Here is a 19,272-nt window from a genome sequence, read left to right as displayed (position 1 = left end):
AAGCTGGTCCACCTCTTGTTCAGGCAAAGCCCTCAGAGGTCCGACCCAGTTTGTTTAGCTGCTGCATCCGCAGGTTTGGTCAATCGCAGCTCCCACTGGCCGCAGTTCACCACTCCAGGCCAACGGGAGCTGCAGGAAGTGGCATGGGCTGAGGGATGTGCTGGCTGCCGCTTCTCGCAGCTCCCATTGGCCTGGAGCAGCAAACTGTGGCCAGTGGGAGCAGCAATCGGCCAAACCTGCTGATGCAGCAGGTAAACAAACCGACCCGGACCATCAGGGGCTTTCCCTGAACAAGCAGCAGACCAGCTTTGAGAAGCACTGGTCTAGAGAACAGCAACAAAAATTTTTAAAGGTTTAGAAAGCCTGACTTGTGAGGAATAAGAAGTAATGGGCTTAATCTGCAGCAGGGGAGATGTAGGTTAGATATTGGGAAAACTTGCTAAATATAACAGTAGTTAACCACTGGAATAGGCTTCTGACAGAGATTGTGGAATCGCCATCTTTTCAGAGGTTTTTAAGAACAGGTTGGACAAACAGCTGTCAGGGATGTTCTAGGTTTACTTGGTCCTCCCCCAGCACAGGGGACTGGACTTGATGACTTCTCAATGTCCCTTCCAATCCTACATTTCTATGATTCTATGAATCCATGTCACGTGGCACCTGCCACATGCTCTCTTTCTTTTCTTGTTATATTAAATATTTATATTATGGTAGTTCACAAATGCCCCAACTGTGACTGGATCCTTATGATAATAGGTATGGCGCAAACACAGAAAAGAGATAATCCCTGTCCTGAAGGGGTTGCAATCCAAAAATATGCAGTCTAAGCGGACGGGCTGGGGATAGGGATAGAGATACAATGCACAAGTCAGAGGAATCTACTGAAGACTTAGCACAGGATTTTTAGTTACATGGATTTAATTTTTTTAAGCGGAGGTAGAAATGGGGAGGAAGAGATTAGGAAAGAGGAACAATCAAAACTTGCTGCTTACCTAGCCATGATCAGGGGTTCCTGGCTGAGCCTAACCATGGTTATCTCAGAAGGGAAGAAATACAGACTCTTAGTTAAGCAGGTTCCAAGCCATATATAAGTCAAAACTAGGGCTGTCGACTAATCACCATTAACTCATGCGATTAACTAAAAAAAATTAATAGGTATTAAAAAAATGAATCGTGATTCATCGCAATCTTAATCACACTCTTAAACAATACCAATTGAAATGTATTAAATATTTTTGAATTTTTTACATTTTCAAATATATTGTATTCTGTGTTGTAATTGAAATCAAAGTTTATATTATTTATTACAAATATTTGCACTTCAAAAATGATAAACAAAAGAAATAGTATTTTTCAATTTACCTCATACAAGTATTGTAGTGCAATCTCTTTATCATGAAAGTTTAACTTACAAATATAGAAATATGTACAGAAAATAACTATTCTAAAATAAAACAATGTAAAACTTTAGAGCCTACAAGTCTACTCAGTCCTAATTCTTGTTCAGCCAGTCACTCAGACAAATAAGTTTGTTTACATTTGCAGGAGATAATGCTGCCCACTTCTTGTTTACAATGTTACCTGAAACTGAGAACAGACATTCACATGGCACTATTGTAGCTGGAGTTGCAAGATATGTATGTGCCAGATGCACTAAAGATTCATATGTCCCTTCATCTTCAACCAGCATTATGTGTCCATGCTGATAACGGCTTCTGCTCGATAACAATCCAAAGCAGTGCAGTCCGATGCATGTTCACTTTCATCATCTGAGTCAGATGCCACCAGCAGAAAGTTGATTTTCTTTTTTGGTGGTTTGGGTTCTGTAGTTTCTGCATCTGAATGTAGCTCTTTTAAGACTTCTGAAAGCATGCTCCACACCTCGTCCCTCTCAGATTTTGGAAGGCACTTCAGATTCTTAAACCTTGGGTTGAGTGCTGTAGCTATCTTTAGAAATCTCACATTGGTACCTTCTTTGCATTTTGTCAAATATGAGTGAAAGCGTTCTTAAAACAAAACATGTGCTGGGACATAATCCAAGGCTGCTACAATGTGGAATACATGGCAGAATGTAGGTAAAACAGAGCTGGAGACATACTAGTCTCCCCCAAGGAATTCAGTCAAAATTTAATTCATTTTTTTTAAATTAATTTAGTTAATTTTTTTAACAAGCATCATCAGCATGGAAGCATGTCCTCCGGAATGGTAGCCAAAGGATGAAGGGGCATACAAATGTTTAGCATGTCTGGCATGTAAATACCTTTCAACACTGGCTACAAAAGTGCTATGCGAATGCCTGTGCTCACTTTCAGGCGATGTAAATAAGTAGCCGGCATTATTTCCCATAAATGTAAACAAACTTGTTTGTCTTAATGATTGGCTGAACAAGAAGTAGGACTGAATGGACTTGTAAAACTTTAGCACCTACATTGTTTTGTTTTTGAGTGCAGTAATGTAACAAAAAAAAAATCTAAGTTTGTAAATTGCACTTTCACAATAAAGATATTGCATTATGGTACTTGTATGAGGTGAATTGAAAAATACTATTTATTTTGTTTAATTATTACAGTTCAAATATTTGTAATACAAATAATAATATACAGTGAGCACTGTATACTTTGTATTGGGTTGTAATTTAAATAAATATATTTGAAAATGTAAAAAAAAAATCCAAAAATAGCTAATAAATTTCAATTGGTATGCTATTGTTGCAATTAATTTTTTTCATCGCAATTATTTTTTTTGAGTTAATCACAATAACTGTGATTAATTGACAGCCCTACATTTTATTATTGTTTAACAGTGTGATTAATTGCACGATTAATTTTTTTAATCACTTGACAGCCCTAATCAAAACCCTACATCTTAGGTCTTGTCCACATGATGCACACCAAAGGTCTGTAAACTGTAGAACAGTCTAAAGTTTAGTGCTCTAGTTGTACTGTGTAGACTCTTCTGAGGTGCTCCAAAAGGTACCTTGTGCATTGACGTACTCCTGTAAGTAGTATGTTAATGCACACTAGGAACTTTTAGAGTGTGTCGGCATGCTCTACACAGGACAGTTAGAGTGCAAAACTTTAGAGCGCTCTATAGGTGCACAATGCCGCATGTGTAGACAAGCCCTTAGACAACCAATGAAGACCATGTTGTTTAACAAGGGTGACATATGCCACTTAATAGCAATATCTAGGGAATCATTGTGTCACCTGAATAACAAACACAAAAACAGAATAATATTTTTCTCAAAGGCCAAAAATATTTCTGAAAAAAAAAATCCGAAAGACAGACAACACAACAAGAACAAAAGAGCCTTGAAAGAACCTGATCCTGGATACCTTGTGCATCCTACACACTTGCTGAAGTCACTGGGGGTTTGGAGTATGCAGCAAATGCAGGGTAAGGCCCTGAGCAAGTTTAAAAAAAAAGTACTTTGTTGTATTCAGTGTTTATACCCAAATTATCTACGTCAGCTGTCACATCGCTCACAAGAAATTTGTTTTGAACTTTTTATTTGATGAGTCTCTGTTCAATTCAAAGTGTCTCATGTGATAGGATTGCCATCAATTATTTTATACCTGTTACTCCTACAGCGAGTACATAGATATAGATAAATAAAATTAAGGCTGAGATTTTAAAAGGGATATTTTTAGTAAAAATCACAGACAGGTCATGGTCAAAAAAGAAAAATTCATCAAAGCCATGACCTGTCCATGAGTTTTACTAAAAATATCTGGGACAAAATGGGGATCTGCAGGTCCCCACATGGCCTGAAGCAGGGCAGATGTGCAGGAGCTAGGAGCCCCCTGCAGCAGCTGGGGGCTGTGGGGTACTCCTGCTGCCTGCAACTTGAGAGGTCCCTGCTCTGCCTGTGGGGGCTGTGAGCTGTGGGGTGTCCCCACAGCCCATGGCAGCCGGGAACTGCAGGATACTCACACCACCCGCAGCTTCACGGGCCCGCAGCAGCCGGGAGCTCAGGGGTTCCCCGGCCACTCATGGGAGCCAGGAACTTGGGGGTTCCCCCACCACCACCAACTCTAGGGGTTTCCCCACCACCCACGGTGGCCAGGAGCTGCAGGGACCCCAGAGGCAGTGAGCATACCCTGCAGCTCCCTACCCCTGCGGGCAGCGGGGGACCCTGCAACTCTACCACCACAGGCTGAAGTCATGGATTCCGTGACTTCTGTGACTAAATTTTAGCTTTATATATAATGCATTCTCCTGTAGAGAACTTCCCTTTGCCTGCCACTCTCTATTCAGTAGTTAGAAGACTAGGAAACAATACCAATACGAAGATTATCACGACCCCATCATGCTAAATGCCATAAAATGCAGAACAAAAAGACAGTCCCTGCCCCAAGAGAGTTTACAATCTAATTGTGCTCCTTTCTTTCTAGGAGAAGTTCACTGTTTTTCAGGCTTCTCTCATCCTCTATAATAGCCACGAATAACCTACTGAATAACCATGTTTCAGATTATTTTTCCCACTGCTACATTGCCTTTTTTTTCAGTTTCATCTAATTTTTGTCGTCTACCCCTGTTTCTAATCTCAATAAGTCCCTTATTATTTTTCTAGCCTCACTCTTGTAACATGTGTGAGTTGAACAGATGTAGACGACATGTAGGCAGCCCAGCTGTCTGACATCATATTATATCCCCGATGATTAATGAAGAAGTTAAATCAGAGCAGACTCAACTCTAATCCCTGAGGTACTTTACTAGACACTTCCCTCAATTTGATGTCACTTATAACTATCCTTTTCTTATCGTCTTCATACTGCTTTAAAACCAAGTGATAATTCTCATATCCATGCCCATTTGAATTAGATTTTTTTAGGGTAGACCCTTATGGAAAAGTCCAATAGAATTTAATACAAAATTATTGTTGAACCAACCTATAGAATTAAAGAGAATTGTATCCCTCGTAGAGAATTCCATGGAATGATTAACTAACCTTATACAAAGGACACTATTCTCTATTAAATGCCATAGCTTTAGAAAGTAATTTATATAGAATACTATTTCACCATTATTATATTGTATAGAACTTTTCCGTAAGGGGAGCTTCTATAATATGGCAGAGACACTGAGAGATCCTAAATCTGAATGTTTTTAGTGTTGTACTTAAAAAAGGAGCTCAAATTTACCAATGTTATCATTTGAATTAAGTCAGCCAACGTTATGGAGACCGCAGGAATTTCTGTGTTAACTTGGTATATGATTTGGCTCATCTTTAGTTGGGTTTTGTAGTGACATTTAAAAATATAAAAATGTAGAGTCTGTAAAACCATAATTTACATGGTGGTCTGCTATCTGCCATTAGCACAAATGGTTACTTTCCAGCATAATGCAGGGACTGACTGGATGGTAACACTTCACGAATACCAGCCGATGAACACAGTTGCCAGAAGAAAGGAGATTCCTGTCACAGAATGCAGTGGCACCTAGTCTTCTGGGCTTTATTCTCAATTCAGCCAGTGGTTGGCTCCCTGTTTGTTTTCTACGAGTCACTGAAGCCAAAATTTGCAAGTTTGGGTGTCTAAAGCTAGGCACTTTCATAACCCACAGGTACCTAAATAAACAATGGCACTCAGAGAGCAAGATGGTGTTTAGTCCAGATTCCTGGGTGAGAGCTTAAGCTGATTTTGGTTTATAATGTTAGGAGAAACCCTTGGATATTGAACGCAGCCTTGGGTGGTGCTGACACCACCTGACAGAAGGATTACATAATTATTAGGAGCAAAGAGTCCTATGGCACCTTATAGACTAACAGATGTATTGGAGCATGAGCTTTCGTGAGTGAATACCCACTTTGTCAGATGCATGTATAATTATTGGGCTGACAGACAGAGTGTGTATTTGATTGAGACAAAATCTGAACATCTGAGGTTTTTCCTTTTACAAAACCAACCGTATAGAGTTGCCCTCACTGAAATAGTTATAAATCTCTTTATAACTATCAACCTATCTGTAGACACAGACAGATAGCTTCACCATTACTGCTTGCAACTCAGACTGTATTACTACTTCTTTGGAGAACAATGGAACACTAAATATTATGAAACTCTGAAGGCAGAAACATCTGCCACAGTTTGACAGCACCTGTCTGCCCTCTAGGTATTGAGCTAAATTGGGATATTGAGCTGGAAAGTTCTTAGAGGAGAAGAACAGATGAGATAACAGAGGTATTCTACAGGAAAGAGTTGATTAGCCTTCCAGAAAAAACTACCATCCCTATCTTCCACCTATAGTGTTTATCACACATCTAATTTAAAACAGAAGTCCCAAATATGAGCGTTCAACAAAAGGTGATTTTTCCAAATTCTACTAGTACTAGTTAAATAAACTGAACTGAAGCAAGGGCCCTGTTGAGGTTAAAATTTGCCTCACCTAAAGCTGCTGACTTACAGAAACCTTGCAAATTTCCTGATATATGCTGCTATAGGGCCTCATTCTCCAAACTGTTATGCATATAAGACACTTTCTATGCTCTATTATTTTCAGTGGGACTACTTGTGTGAGCAAAGTTATTCCTGCAAGTAAACATTTTCAGGATTGTGCCCATTGAGCCCACTCATTTGTAGTATGGAGCCATCACAGTAATATTAATGAGACTATAATTCAGAGTCAAGTTAATTAAACTGTTCACTAGCAGATTAGGCTTCCAGAAGCAACTCAAAAGTGTTCCCTTCCAGTAGTGGAATCTCAATCCTCAGCTAAGACAACTGAGCTCAAGAGAAGAAGTGACACAAAGGAATGGAATGGAACGGAACAAGTCATGCCAGAGATCCTAACATGAACGTGGGGTCATCCCCCGGCTGACTGACAGTTGGTGAAGGATATTAATGGATGTGCCAGCCCCCAAAATATCCCCATGACACTGAAACAAAATGAAAATTGGGGGCAGGGTTGAAAAAGGATTAAGAAGATTCCCTCAGGAATTAGGTAATAATGCAGAGGCCCAGCTCCCCTAGTCCCACATATTTGCAATTAAGTGTCAGGAGATCCATCCACCTCCATGAGGGGAAGACGGGGTCACCCAATCCTCAGTAACACACCTCCTCTCATGTTCAAAAGTTGTGTTCAATAGTTCTAGACTTCAACAGGCTCCTGAACCCTCTGACTCCCCTCTTGCAGCTGTGCACAGCTGTCACAACTCTTGTGCACTGGATAGCCCTAGCAGCATGGCAGAATTACACAAATCCCATGAAGATATACAGACATGTTACTCTGTAAACAACAACCAAACGTGCTCTCTCATCCCTCTGACCACTGCCAGAACTCCGTTTGATGGAGGCTGGCTTTTTAAAAGGTGCTTTTTGACCTTTGCCAGCAAACTAACATCTCTCCTGGATGTTGGCCAGCTGTGGGACCAGCATTCATGATATACCAGGTTTATCCATAGCTATAAAGCACCCAGCGCCATAGTTTTAATTCCTGCAAACCCACTATGACAATCTTTCTATGTGCAACTAAATACAGAAATCTATCAAAGGTGATTATGTGGCCTCCCTTATTGTAGTTTGAGCTGCTCACAGTCTTTAACGTATTTATCCTCACAATGCCTCTGTGAGGTTGGTAAAAGCTATGATCCCCATCTTACAGATGGCAATGAAGGGACTTAAATCCTGCACTCCCAAATCACAGACTAGTGCTCTAACCACAGAACTGCTCTTCCTCTCAGCAACAGTGCATATGGACAGCATCCTACACATTTATTTATAGACATTTCTATAGTGCTAGATTGAAGTATGGATTAAAGCCAAGAGGACTGGAAACACCATTAATACACAAAAGCTCTTGCCATGCCAGACCACTACAGTGTTTCTCAGGACTCCAGTTTGTCTCCCCTATCTCTTCTAGCACTGTCCACAAAGTGGACAAGTTCAAGCAGAGCTGTTACCTCATCTGCAAAACTTACTGTAGTGTAGATACAAAGGGATGTAGCTGAGATGTATACCAAGTAATCACAGTTTATATCATTCCTTGAAAGAACTTCTACTGAAGATGCAGCATCGTGCAAAGAAACCACACTGGAAAAGTTTTATTATGAAAGAAAATATTCATCAAAACAACAAAAGCACAGTTGTGTGGAGAGACAGACAGACGTGTCTTTTATTCTAAGGGAAGTTTTGCTTTCAAATATTACAGAAAGATTTACAATACTGTTGGATGATATATAGTCCAAGAACAATTCATTTACAGTTTATAACCTTAACTGCTAAAGATTAAAAGTAATTATTATACCACTTCATACCTGGGATAAGAGGGAAGGTCCTCTCATGGATTGGTAACTGGTTAAAAGATGGGGGAAAAGGGTAGGAATAAATGGTCAGTTTTCAGAATGGAGAGAGGTAAATAGTCATGTCCTCCAGGAGTCTGTATTGGGACCAGTCCTATTCAACATATTCATAAATGATCTGGAAAGGGGGGTAAACAGTGAGGTGGCAAAAATTGCAGATAACTATCTTGAGTAGTTTTGTAAGTCCCAGCTAGACTGCAGAGAGCTACAAAAGGATCTCACAAAACTGGTTGACTGGGCAACAAAATGCACATTGGAATACATGATCCCAACTATACATATAAAATGTTGGGTCTAAATTAGCAGTTACAACTCAAGAAAGAACTTGTAGTCATTGTGGATGGTTTAATTATTTATAATTGGAGATATACCTAGCTCCGGAAGGGACCTTGAAAGGTCATTGAATCCAGCCCCCTGCCTTCACTAGCAGGACCAAGTACTGATTTTTGCCTCATATCCCTAAGGGACCCCTTCAAGGACTGAACTCACAATGCTGGGTTTAGCAGGCCAATACTCAAACCACCGAGGTATCCATCTCCCTTGTACTGTATGGGCTTCCCCAGAGGTGATTTAAAGGGCCCAGGGCTCCAGCCGCTGCAGAACTTTAAAGGCCCCACCTCTTCCAGTTGAGGTCATGCCCCCACTCAGGACTCCGGCATACCAGTAAGTCCTTTCAGTTACTTTCACCCCTGCCTACACCCCATAACCTACTATAATACTGTGACCAGACAAAGAAGATGTTTCAAGCTTCCTCCAGTGAGTAAACTACGTTTCCATCCTGCACAGAGAAAATTCTCATCTCCAGGGCACACTGTGGATTTCTCTTACACATCACATACACAAAAACTACATCAAAAGGACATGGTTAAAGTTGTAAAGTCAAGATGTCAAAAGTTAGGAAATGACAGAATTAACATTACTCGTGCAATACGATGCAGGATTAAAACAAAATAATCACAGAAGCACCATGGGTAAGTGCCTGAATTGCAAGGGATGGCACAGCTGCCAATTCCCCCTCCCCATACCATTTGACAATAGGTTTTGCTTATGGAATAAGAAGCAGACAGGCAGTGGAGACACGCTGCCATTTGCAGAGTAAAAATGTATTAGAGAAATAGCAACAGAAGTGATCTAATCCCCATTCAGCTGACTGTGGAGATGGCAGAGTAACATGTTTGCATTTTTCCCTAATTAATGCTCTATCTCAACCCTCCAACATTTCATGATTTTCCAATGCCAAATGCTTGATGAGACAGCAGATACAGTAGAACCTCAGAGTTATGAACACCAGAGTTACAAACTGACCAGTCATCCACACACTTCATCTGGAATTGGAAGTATTCAATTGAGCAGCAGCAGAGACAAAAAAAAACAAAAAAAGCAAATACAATACTATACTGTGTTAAATGTAAACTACTAAAAAAATTAAGGGGAAGTTTAAAAAAAGATTTGACATGGTAAATAAATAATTTCTGTTCATGTTTTATTTAAATTAAGATGGTTAAATGCAACATTTTTCTTCTGCAAAGTAAAGCTTCAAAGCTGTATTAAGTCAATGCTTTGAAAGAATGACCATAACATTTTGTTCAGAGTTACGAAAAATCTCCATTCCCAATGTGTTTGTAACTCTGAGGTTCTATTGTACATTAAAATTTGTCAAACTGAAAGTCTGCACAAGGTTTAAGCCAGTAAAGAATCCAGCCTAATGGTGTCTTTAATTGACTTAAAAGGGGCTGGATTGGGAACAGAGCTGTACAAAATAAAGAATTAAAGTCAGGATCCACAAAAATAGCAACAAATAGGGCAAAAAAGTGAGCTACTTGCAAGTTTTATGTTACCCCAGCACACACCCCAGCTTCACAGAAAACCCTCAGACAAGACCAACAGTTTTTCATAGAAAACTTTTGCATTTCTTCTGAGCATATGGCACACTTCCATTTTGGTATTCAGTACTAACCATCCGTATTTACATGGCATGTGAAGACCTTCAGAGAACTAAAGCAAGTTTTGAAGTTAAAAGATTTAATAAATAAAAAAGGACTGAATCATGACACGGGGACACAACAGACCACAACTTTCTTGTGCCAACTTCATCTCCCCTTTCTCCTTTGCAGATAGACTCAGCTCTGCTTCTACTCTTGTCTCCCTGAAGGGTGTAGTAGATCCTCTCCTGAAATCTGACTCAGGCACCTTCTCACTCTGAGCCAATTCAACCCTTTCTTCAAATGTTATTACAGGCCCAGCTTTTTCCACCCTGGCCTTTTCCATTTCTTAAGCCTCTAAACAATCACATCTTCCTTCCCTAACCATCTCATTTCCCCCAGCTCAGACATTCTCCCAAATACTAGGTCAGATCACCTCCAACCATATTACATCGGCAAATGCAGCTCACAGTTTACAGAACTATACATGCTAGTAAACTTCTTTCCATAAGCTTCTTTACACACTGTATTGAATATGAAGACTTAGTGGCAATTTGGTATGAACCATGCTGTACAAAACCAAACCTTATTAAATAATTACAAGACAGTATCTAAATTAACAGCCATATAGGGTATAATCCACAGCCCACTGATATGAACGGAAGGATTCCCATTGACTTCAGTGACTGTTGGACCAATAACATAGTGCTTGCTTGAAATGGCACTGGAGAGGTGACAGTCTTTTTCAATGTCTATTTATTGCAGAAAGATTATTTGAGGTCATATTAAGCTTTTCTTGCCCTTGCTTGTTCTACATATCATAGATAACCGCTAAAGGAAATAATTGCCTTCAGTGCTATTTCTGAAAGGAGGATTTCTTTTAATAATTCAGAACCAACCAGAAGCTATGTTATGTATTAAATGCAGAATGGATTTTCTTGTATGTGCTATATATATTCTGGAAATGTTTCTGATGACTAGCACAGTTGCATTACCCTCCAAGTCTGCTAAATTTCTTTCTGTTAACCTGTTACGAATCTCTCTCTCATACACAAAATCAAAACATCTAAAATAAAACTCATGTAACTACACAGAACTTCCTGATTTTTGCATACAAGTGTTTTGCGTGCAAGTGTTTGCATGCATAAGACAGACAGCTGTACATAAAAATCAGGTAGTTATGCAAGGTTGATTCTAGGGGACAATGTAATAAAATATGCCAATTTCACATCAGTTCCAAGCATGAAAGTCATATTTAATTCTGTTATTATTATATATATACTATGTTGTATATTGAATAGTGAATGCAAGTGCAGAAATCAGGCAAGACAATCTGTTTTATGCAGGTTCAAAAGAATACTTTCAATTATTTTTCATGCTGTTTAGTTTTAAAACGCTGTTTAAAGCTGAAAAATAGAACAACAAAGTAAAGAAAACTTTCTATTGTAGCTAATCAAATATCCAGGGTGAATAAAATTGACTTTTACTTATATTTAATTGCTATAATTGCCATCAGTGCAATTAAATGCTGATAATTATCTTGGAAAACAAATGAAAAAAAAGACACATCTGTAACGAGGAAAACGGTCTATGTAATGGCAGAGTTATATATTTAACTGGTTATTAATGTGACATCACAAAATCATATTTTTTGACAATCTGACCTTCTGTAGATGGAGATGGTTTACTCCCACCTGTATCTTCCGTACCCTTGACCTTGGATTTACTTGATGTTTCCTTCTTTCTTTCTAGATCTTTAACTACAAAGATAAGAACAAATGTGTCGGACTGAGAAAAGTTTAGTTAAATGTATTATATTCTTCCCCCACACCACAATCTTCAAGCAAAGTTGTACAATTTGCTTAGGCAGCAAATGGCAGTTAGCAATTGTTTGTTTTCTAATCTCAGTCATGTTCTTGGTGGGTCTTGGTGAGAATGACTCCTCACTCAGAAGAGTCCAAGCACAGGTACATCAGTATTAGGACCTAAATTGTTTCTACTAGCAGTTCTACTACCAAGTTTAAGACAGACTTTGGTGATGGAAAAATCTGCCCAGAGGAAAGACACATGGTGAATTCATTCAGCTACTATATCCCTCCATGAAGCCCATGCCTTGGGATGCCTCCTCCCTGCCTTCTCCAGGGCACCACACACTCCTACAGGAGTAAGGCAGGTCCATAGCTCAGACTCCAATTGTGCCTAGCCCTAGCATGGGCTAAACAAGGTAGGGGATGGGTATGAAGGTTCCTTATACCGTCCCCCATCCACAGGACGCAGAATTCAGCCTGTTTAGTGATTCCAAACATTGTATTAAAGACCAGAGGGATCACGGTGATCATCTAGTCTTTGTACCACCCTGTTCTTCCCACTCAGAAATATTCTGGCAATATCACATCTAAAGTCCATGTGAATGAAGTTCACTCTGTGCAGGATATAGTTTTTCTACAAAAAATTGAATTGTTTTAGGAAAATTAATTGGTGTTAATATCCATGCAGCCACCACAGTGGCTAAAGATCTAATATACCACCTTGAATAGCTTTGAGTCTTGCCAAGAAAGGGATGTGTTTTGCCTGTGAGAACTGACATACATACTTATAAAGAACAGAAAATTAATCTGAGTAGAATTTAAGCCTTTAATTTATATAGTGCTGATTTATGGCCAGCATTGATCATTATTTATATTACGTGGTGCATAGAGGGCCCAGCTGAGATCACAGCCTCCTTGTGCTAGGCATTAACGCATAGTAAGAGACTCTCCCTGCCCCAAAGAGCTTACAAGATAAATAGACATGACAGTTGAAGGGTAGAGAGGAAATCTTATGATCCCTGTTTTGCAGAATTGAGATCAGAGATATTAAATAATTCACCCAAATTCCCAGAGAATGCCTGTAACAGAGCCAGGAATTAAACACAGATCTGTTGAGTCGCAGTCCAATCTTCCAACCTCTGCAGTACTGCACAGGGAGTAAGGGGGATACAAGCCTCCATTCTACAGTGTTGATACCCACATTGCAGGTTCCAGTGTGTGTGGATAGCGGGCGGAGAGGGGAGCAGCCTCTGCAGGCCTGCTATCCTCCCACCCTCACCCCAGAGCAAATGGGAGGCAAGAGCATGAATCCTGGTGGGAAATAATTGGAGTCTTGACTTCTTCCCCAGCACACTATGGCCAGCACAGCTCTGTCATGTCTATACCAATAGCAGATTACTTACCCCAGGAGCAAAGTGGGAGAACTGTGATTCAGAGACAATTCTGTCCTTTGTCTGCTCTTGGAATAGTGAATCCACATCCTATCCCTTACTCGGGGCAGACTGAGACCCTCATGAGCTAGCCCATGATTAGGTTATGCCTACACTCGAGCTAGGGGTGTCATTTCCAGGTTGGGTAAACATACATGCACTAACTTTGATTGAGCTAGGACCCTAAAAATAGAAGTATAGCTGCAGCTACACAGGCAGTGGGACAAGCCAGCCACCCCAGTAAGCATCTAGGCACGATTGTACTCAGGGTGACTAGCCCATACTGCCACCGGCACTGTTGTGGCTACACTTCTATTTTTAGCACACTTTCTCAATCAAAACGAGTATGAGGCCATTTATCTGAGTCAGAAATTACACCTCCAGCTCAAAGTGTAGACATACCCTAAGAGTCTTATTCAGAACTCTTGACTCACATCTTACCCAGGCAAATCTTGCACTGAAGTGAAAGGGAATTTTTGCCAGAGAAAGGGGGGGGGGGGGGAGAGAGAGAACAAACGTCATGATTTGGCCAATTGTGAGTGTTGCTTGGGTAAGGACTGATTTGGCATCAATAGCCAGTGACTCCAGTGGCTGTTGAAGATGTCCACGCACTAGACTGGTCTCCAGGTGGTGAACAGAGCACTAACATGAGAGAATTCTCACTAGAAGGCAAAAAACCAAAGTAATTCTGGCAAAGAGCTGGCCATTCTTCTACAGAGACTACCCCTATGGAGTTGAAGACATTGTTAAAAATATTGCCTCTATAAAGCTTTAAAAGCCAAAACTAAAATTCATTCACATATTTGCTTGATGAGGAAATTGAATGTATTAGTGCATCTGTCCAATCTACCTCTTTAAGATAAAACTCCATTACAAGGCCTTAGTTATTTTATATGTTTTTTATTCTACTGTGATTTGTAAGCTATCACATAAGAATTGCATGGTCATGTAAAAGAAAATATAAATTATCCTAAGGATAACAGACTACTGCAAGCTGTTAAGATTTCTGTAGGTGTGTGTGGGGAGGGGGACTTTGTACATTAGCTATAACTCAGAGTTTAAAATGCTGATGTGTCCAGTGTCCTGCTAGTCCCTCTTGATTTTACTCTGGCCCTTCCTTCCCCTCCCCAAAGGTGCCCTGGAACAGTTTAATCTTCCACAGTCCCAAGAATTAGTCATCACATTGTCATGGGGGAAGAAAAAGCCATGAAAATACAACATAAAAAAGGAAGGACTTGCATACACATTGTATCTGGTTTCATTCATGCAGTCATTATACTGTCAAATGGGATCCAAGTCTCACTACAGCCAATGAAAACATATTGCAGCTAAAGAAACAATATATTAAATAGAATGTAACCCCTGCATTCTAAAATCAAGCTGCCAGCTCTGCTTTTCCTGTGGAATACAGCCAGTTACGAACAACCACAGCTAATACTTTGGAAGTTTGAGTAGCCATTCCATAGGTTTTTCTTTAATGTTAAAGTAACCTGTGGTTTTGTGGGTTCTGCAACCAGTGATATTTAAAATAATAAATACAGGCAGTGGGGAATTCCTAGAAGGATTTGTCATGGCCTCTACATCAAGTAATCAGCACTGGTTATCATGTGCTGGATGGGATAGGAGGGTGGTCTAGCAATTAGAGCTGTGATTGGCAGACCCATTACACAGATAGAAACCTGAAGCACAAGCATCTCAGATATTAAAAATGTTCAAAGAAGGTGTTTTGTAGGAAGAGGATTCAGGAAAAATTACTTCCCTACCCACAGTCTATCTGGTTTTTGGTTCTATAGACTAAATCTGTCCTGACCTGTCTTTAACTGAGTTCCAGGATGGCTTGGCTACACTGCTGTAGCACTTCAGTGAAGACACTACCCAGGCCACTGGACAGGTTCTCCTGTTGGCATAGGTACTCCATCTCCCTGAGAGTTGGTAGCTAGGAGAATTCTGCCATCAATCCAGCACTGGTCATTGTAGGTCAGTTTCACTGCATCACTTAGAAGTGTGGATCTTTCACACCCCTCAGAGACATAGTCATAGAATCAGAGTTGGAAGGGACCTCAGGAGGTCATCTAGTCCAACTCCCTGCTCAAAGGGGGACCAATCCCCAGATTTTTACCCCAGTTCCCCAAATAGCCCCCTCAAGGATTGAACTCACAACCCTGGGTTTAGCAGGCCAATGCTCAAACCACTGAGCTATCTCTCCCCCTAATACTGACCTAATTTCCTAAAGAAGATAAGGTGCCACAGGATTCTTTGCTGCTTTTAAGGCCTGTGGTGTAAATCAGGGCAGAAAGTGCACCTAACTAATCAACACACCCTCAGACAGAACACATTTATCCTTTTCTGTATATATTTGTCTGGATTTCGCAGGATCATGTGCTGAACATATTAGGCCAGATTCTCAATTGGTGTAAACTGGCATAGCTCCATTAAAGTAAACAGAGCTATGCTGACTTACACCAGCTGAGCATCTGGCCTAATACAAGTTCAAAGTTTTAAGACTTACCCGTAGCTTCCCTCACCCCATTGTAAGAATTACACTGGAAATCCATGAAAAAGGGAAGAAATAAAAAAGATATTCCATTCATTTCCTCCTGCTCACAATTCCCTTTTTATGAGTTATGGGCTATTTTCACAAGGGAAAGAAGAAAATTAAAAACATTGGGCAATTAACGTTTCCTTTAGTTTAGAATTCCTGCTACTAAGATCTCTTGCACAATGTCCGATAAAGCCAGACTTTGTATTACCAGATGTACTTCACTGAAGTCAACAGACTTGCACCTTTTTACACCTGGCTGAAATTGGCTCTATGTTCTCTATTGGTCTAAGTATTCATAACATGCTCATCTCTGTGGTACCTGAGTACATTGCAAATGTATAAATTAAAGGGGTATGTGGTAAGACAGTGCTATATGTGAGATATGATATGTGCATACAGATACATACTTCTGAACTGCCCTTGTGCTGGCTTGCTCTCTTGGTCTTTATTGTATGTAATAATCTGAACTGCATAGCTTTGATCTGGAATAAGACCTTGAACAACTGCTTTGGTTGCACTGTTTTGAAGAGTTAGTTGATTGGTTTTTCCACCTGCAAGGAAACAAAACGAGAAATAAGATCAGCGGCATAGTATAAATAGTGAATGCTATGATAAGGTAAATTGCTACATTTTAAACCACTTAAATGTATATTTAAGCTACATTAAGTATGGTAATGACCAAAGTCCAGTCACTCATCACTTGTTGTCTGTTCCAAATCCTTGTCCCTTTGGAATGACCCAGAGAAAACCTAAGAAAAGCAGGGAGCCAAGTGGGCTGACATACTGTGACCTTAAAAGGATGGTCTCCTGGGGTGTAAACCTTCTCCAAAACCTAACATGAATAATAGGTAAGACCCTGGGTATGTACACACATGTGCAAGCATGCACGCGCACACACACACACGAAGGAAAGGCCTACATGAAGTGGAGATCCTGGAGAAGGGACAAAGTGAGACACAGGAGAGGAACTGGAAAGCCACCCAGGAAATTAAGCCATCTGACTAGCAGATACCTCTGTGGGAATCAGTCTGCTCAGGAAGCAGTCCAGAGACTCAACCCCAATTGGGTATGGGTCCGTGAAATGAGAGGCTACAGGAATAAGACATCATGAAGTAGACCTTGACTAGGAGTGAAAGGAGATGGCCAGGAGGCATAACTGATAGCAGTAGCATTCCAGAAGCTCTGAGGAGAAGTGTTGCAGTAACCCTGAGAGGCGCAGATAATAGAATGAGCTACTGGGAGGAAAGCAGCTACTAGCCTAGCATCATGAAACCTGGAGAGTGGGAAGAATCTCCTCAGAGAAGGAGAGACTGCATTCACAAGCAGGGACAGTCCCAGAGTGCTGAAGCCAGAAAGGCTGCTAGTGAAATGCAGATGCCAGTAGGCCCAGTAAGACAGCCAGGAAGCCCAGCTCAAACCCACTGTCAGGATCACATCTGGGATGTAGGCAGTCATGCATAATGGTCAGAACCATGAAGGTGGCCAGGAGATTAGAGCAGAGTCAAGAATAAGGGCTCTGTGGGTGGAGTTGAGACCAGAGCCATGGGTCAGAAACCAAATGGAAGAGCCAATGGGTGAGCTGGAGATGTAGTCAGGAAGTAGAACCCGGGGTCAGAGTCAGGGGTGTTGAGGATGAGAAGGGCAGGAACTGGAACAGGCACAAGAACAGCCTGGGTAGGAGCAGGCAGGGGCTGGACTGGAGCAGATGCAGGAAGCAGGATCTCAAGCACAGCTGTGGCATGGGATCGGGGCCGGTGCAAGCATTTAGGCGACCTAGGCGGGCACCATGGGCACTGGCATTTGGGGGGGCGCCATTTTCTTTGTCAGCGACTGCGGTGGCCAGATCTTTGGCCACCCTGGTTGCTGCCGGCATTTAGGGGGAGGGAGCTGGGGCAGGGGAGCACGGTCAGGGCCACCTGCAGCAAGTAAAGGGGGAGCGCGGCACGCAGGGGAACTCCCAGCCCCAGCTCACCCCTGTCCCACCTCCTCCCTGAGCACGTCGTGGCCGCTTCACTTCTCTCGCCTCCCAGGCTTGTGGCTGCCTAAGCTGATTGGCGCTGCAAGCCTGGAAGGCGGGAGAAGTGAAGCAGCCACGGCGTGCTCGGGGAGGAGGTGGGACAGGGGTGAGGTGGGGTGGGGGAGGGGTGCATCAGGGCGGAGGGTGAGGGGTGGGGAGCTGCCGCAAGGGGGGTGCCTCAGGGCGGAAGTTTCACCTAGCGTGAGAAACATCCTTGCACTGGCCCTGCAGGGGATGCATTGAGCAGCAATCGAGTTCTAGCTGCTGCTGGCTCAAGTCGGAGTTTGACAGCACTTCCTGACTGGTGGAGGGCAGGTTTAATCAGACAGCCCCTGCCAAGTTCAGCTGTGCCCAAGGAGTTGCTAGGAGACTGACCCTGCTGTACCTGGATCCCCAACACCCACATGGAGACCAGGGAAAAAGCAATTTGTAATGAGTGGCAGCTACAGGTCTGTTCTTCAAATGAGGCCAAAGCAGAGCAACTGAAACAGGAAGGGACAGTTTATAAGAGCAGAGAACTGAAGAACTGCAGGTAAGAAAAATCCTATGCGGAAGTTAATCTGGTCAAGCACACTTCAGGGGGTCAGCAGCTCTAAAAGGGTTTTGCTGCAACAGGACAGTCAAGACATAGGAACTAGCTGTAGCAAGAGTCAGGGTAGTTTTCAAGTGCCCTGGCTTAAAGGAATGGGAATGAGAAAAGGCTTTAAGAGGGGAGACAGTCTTGCACAGGGTTAACTCAGCAGAGAAATGGATCACAGTGCAAACAGATACAAATCAATGAGCATCGGACCCATGATCCGAGACACTAGGAATAAGGTGGGAAGAGTTACAAAGGGGGCACCAGCTGTGACACAGCTAGGTAGGTAATTGTGGGGAGGGAGCAGTCCATAAAGTCAAAACCTAAAAAGCAATTTTCAGCATGACTGAACCGTGAACACTTATCTGGCATTTCTGAGTCTCCCACAATCAGTGGCAGGGTGCAAGCGGCTGGGGGTGAATTTTTAACTTTTTAAAATACTTAGGTAACAGTCCCCGAAGGACCTATTAAAGGAGTTTGTTTTAGTTATTAGGCAGAGGAAGGGCATGGCCTAATAACTTTTCACAAGCGTGATCCAATAACCACTAGCAAGGGCTCAGCAGCTGCATTTTGTGCATTTCACTACTCCTGCCCCAATCCATATGCAGGCTTTGAATGCAGGGTGGTGAGCAGTAGGGCAAGAAGCACCAGCAGTGTATCCTACTCAGCACTGCCCA

General features: G+C 41.7%; 1 protein-coding gene across 2 annotated transcripts in view; it reads right to left on the bottom strand.

The window, feature by feature from the left end:
- Window positions 1-19,272, bottom strand: part of COL14A1 (collagen type XIV alpha 1 chain) — a 175,969-nt gene that overhangs the window by 140,028 nt on the left and 16,669 nt on the right. For both annotated transcript variants that reach the window (XM_050940487.1, XM_050940490.1), the window contains exons 4-5: window positions 16,409-16,552; window positions 11,886-11,981 (exon numbers count right to left, since the gene is read on the bottom strand). In XM_050940487.1, coding sequence (XP_050796444.1) covers window positions 11,886-11,981; window positions 16,409-16,552 — 240 coding nt within the window. The remainder of the gene's footprint in view (window positions 1-11,885; window positions 11,982-16,408; window positions 16,553-19,272) is intronic.

This window comes from Gopherus flavomarginatus, chromosome 2 (assembly GCF_025201925.1).
Source record: "Gopherus flavomarginatus isolate rGopFla2 chromosome 2, rGopFla2.mat.asm, whole genome shotgun sequence".
Taxonomy (NCBI): domain Eukaryota; kingdom Metazoa; phylum Chordata; order Testudines; family Testudinidae; genus Gopherus; species Gopherus flavomarginatus.
Note: the sequence above shows the minus strand (reverse complement) of the source record. Positions and strands in the feature narration are given on the sequence as shown.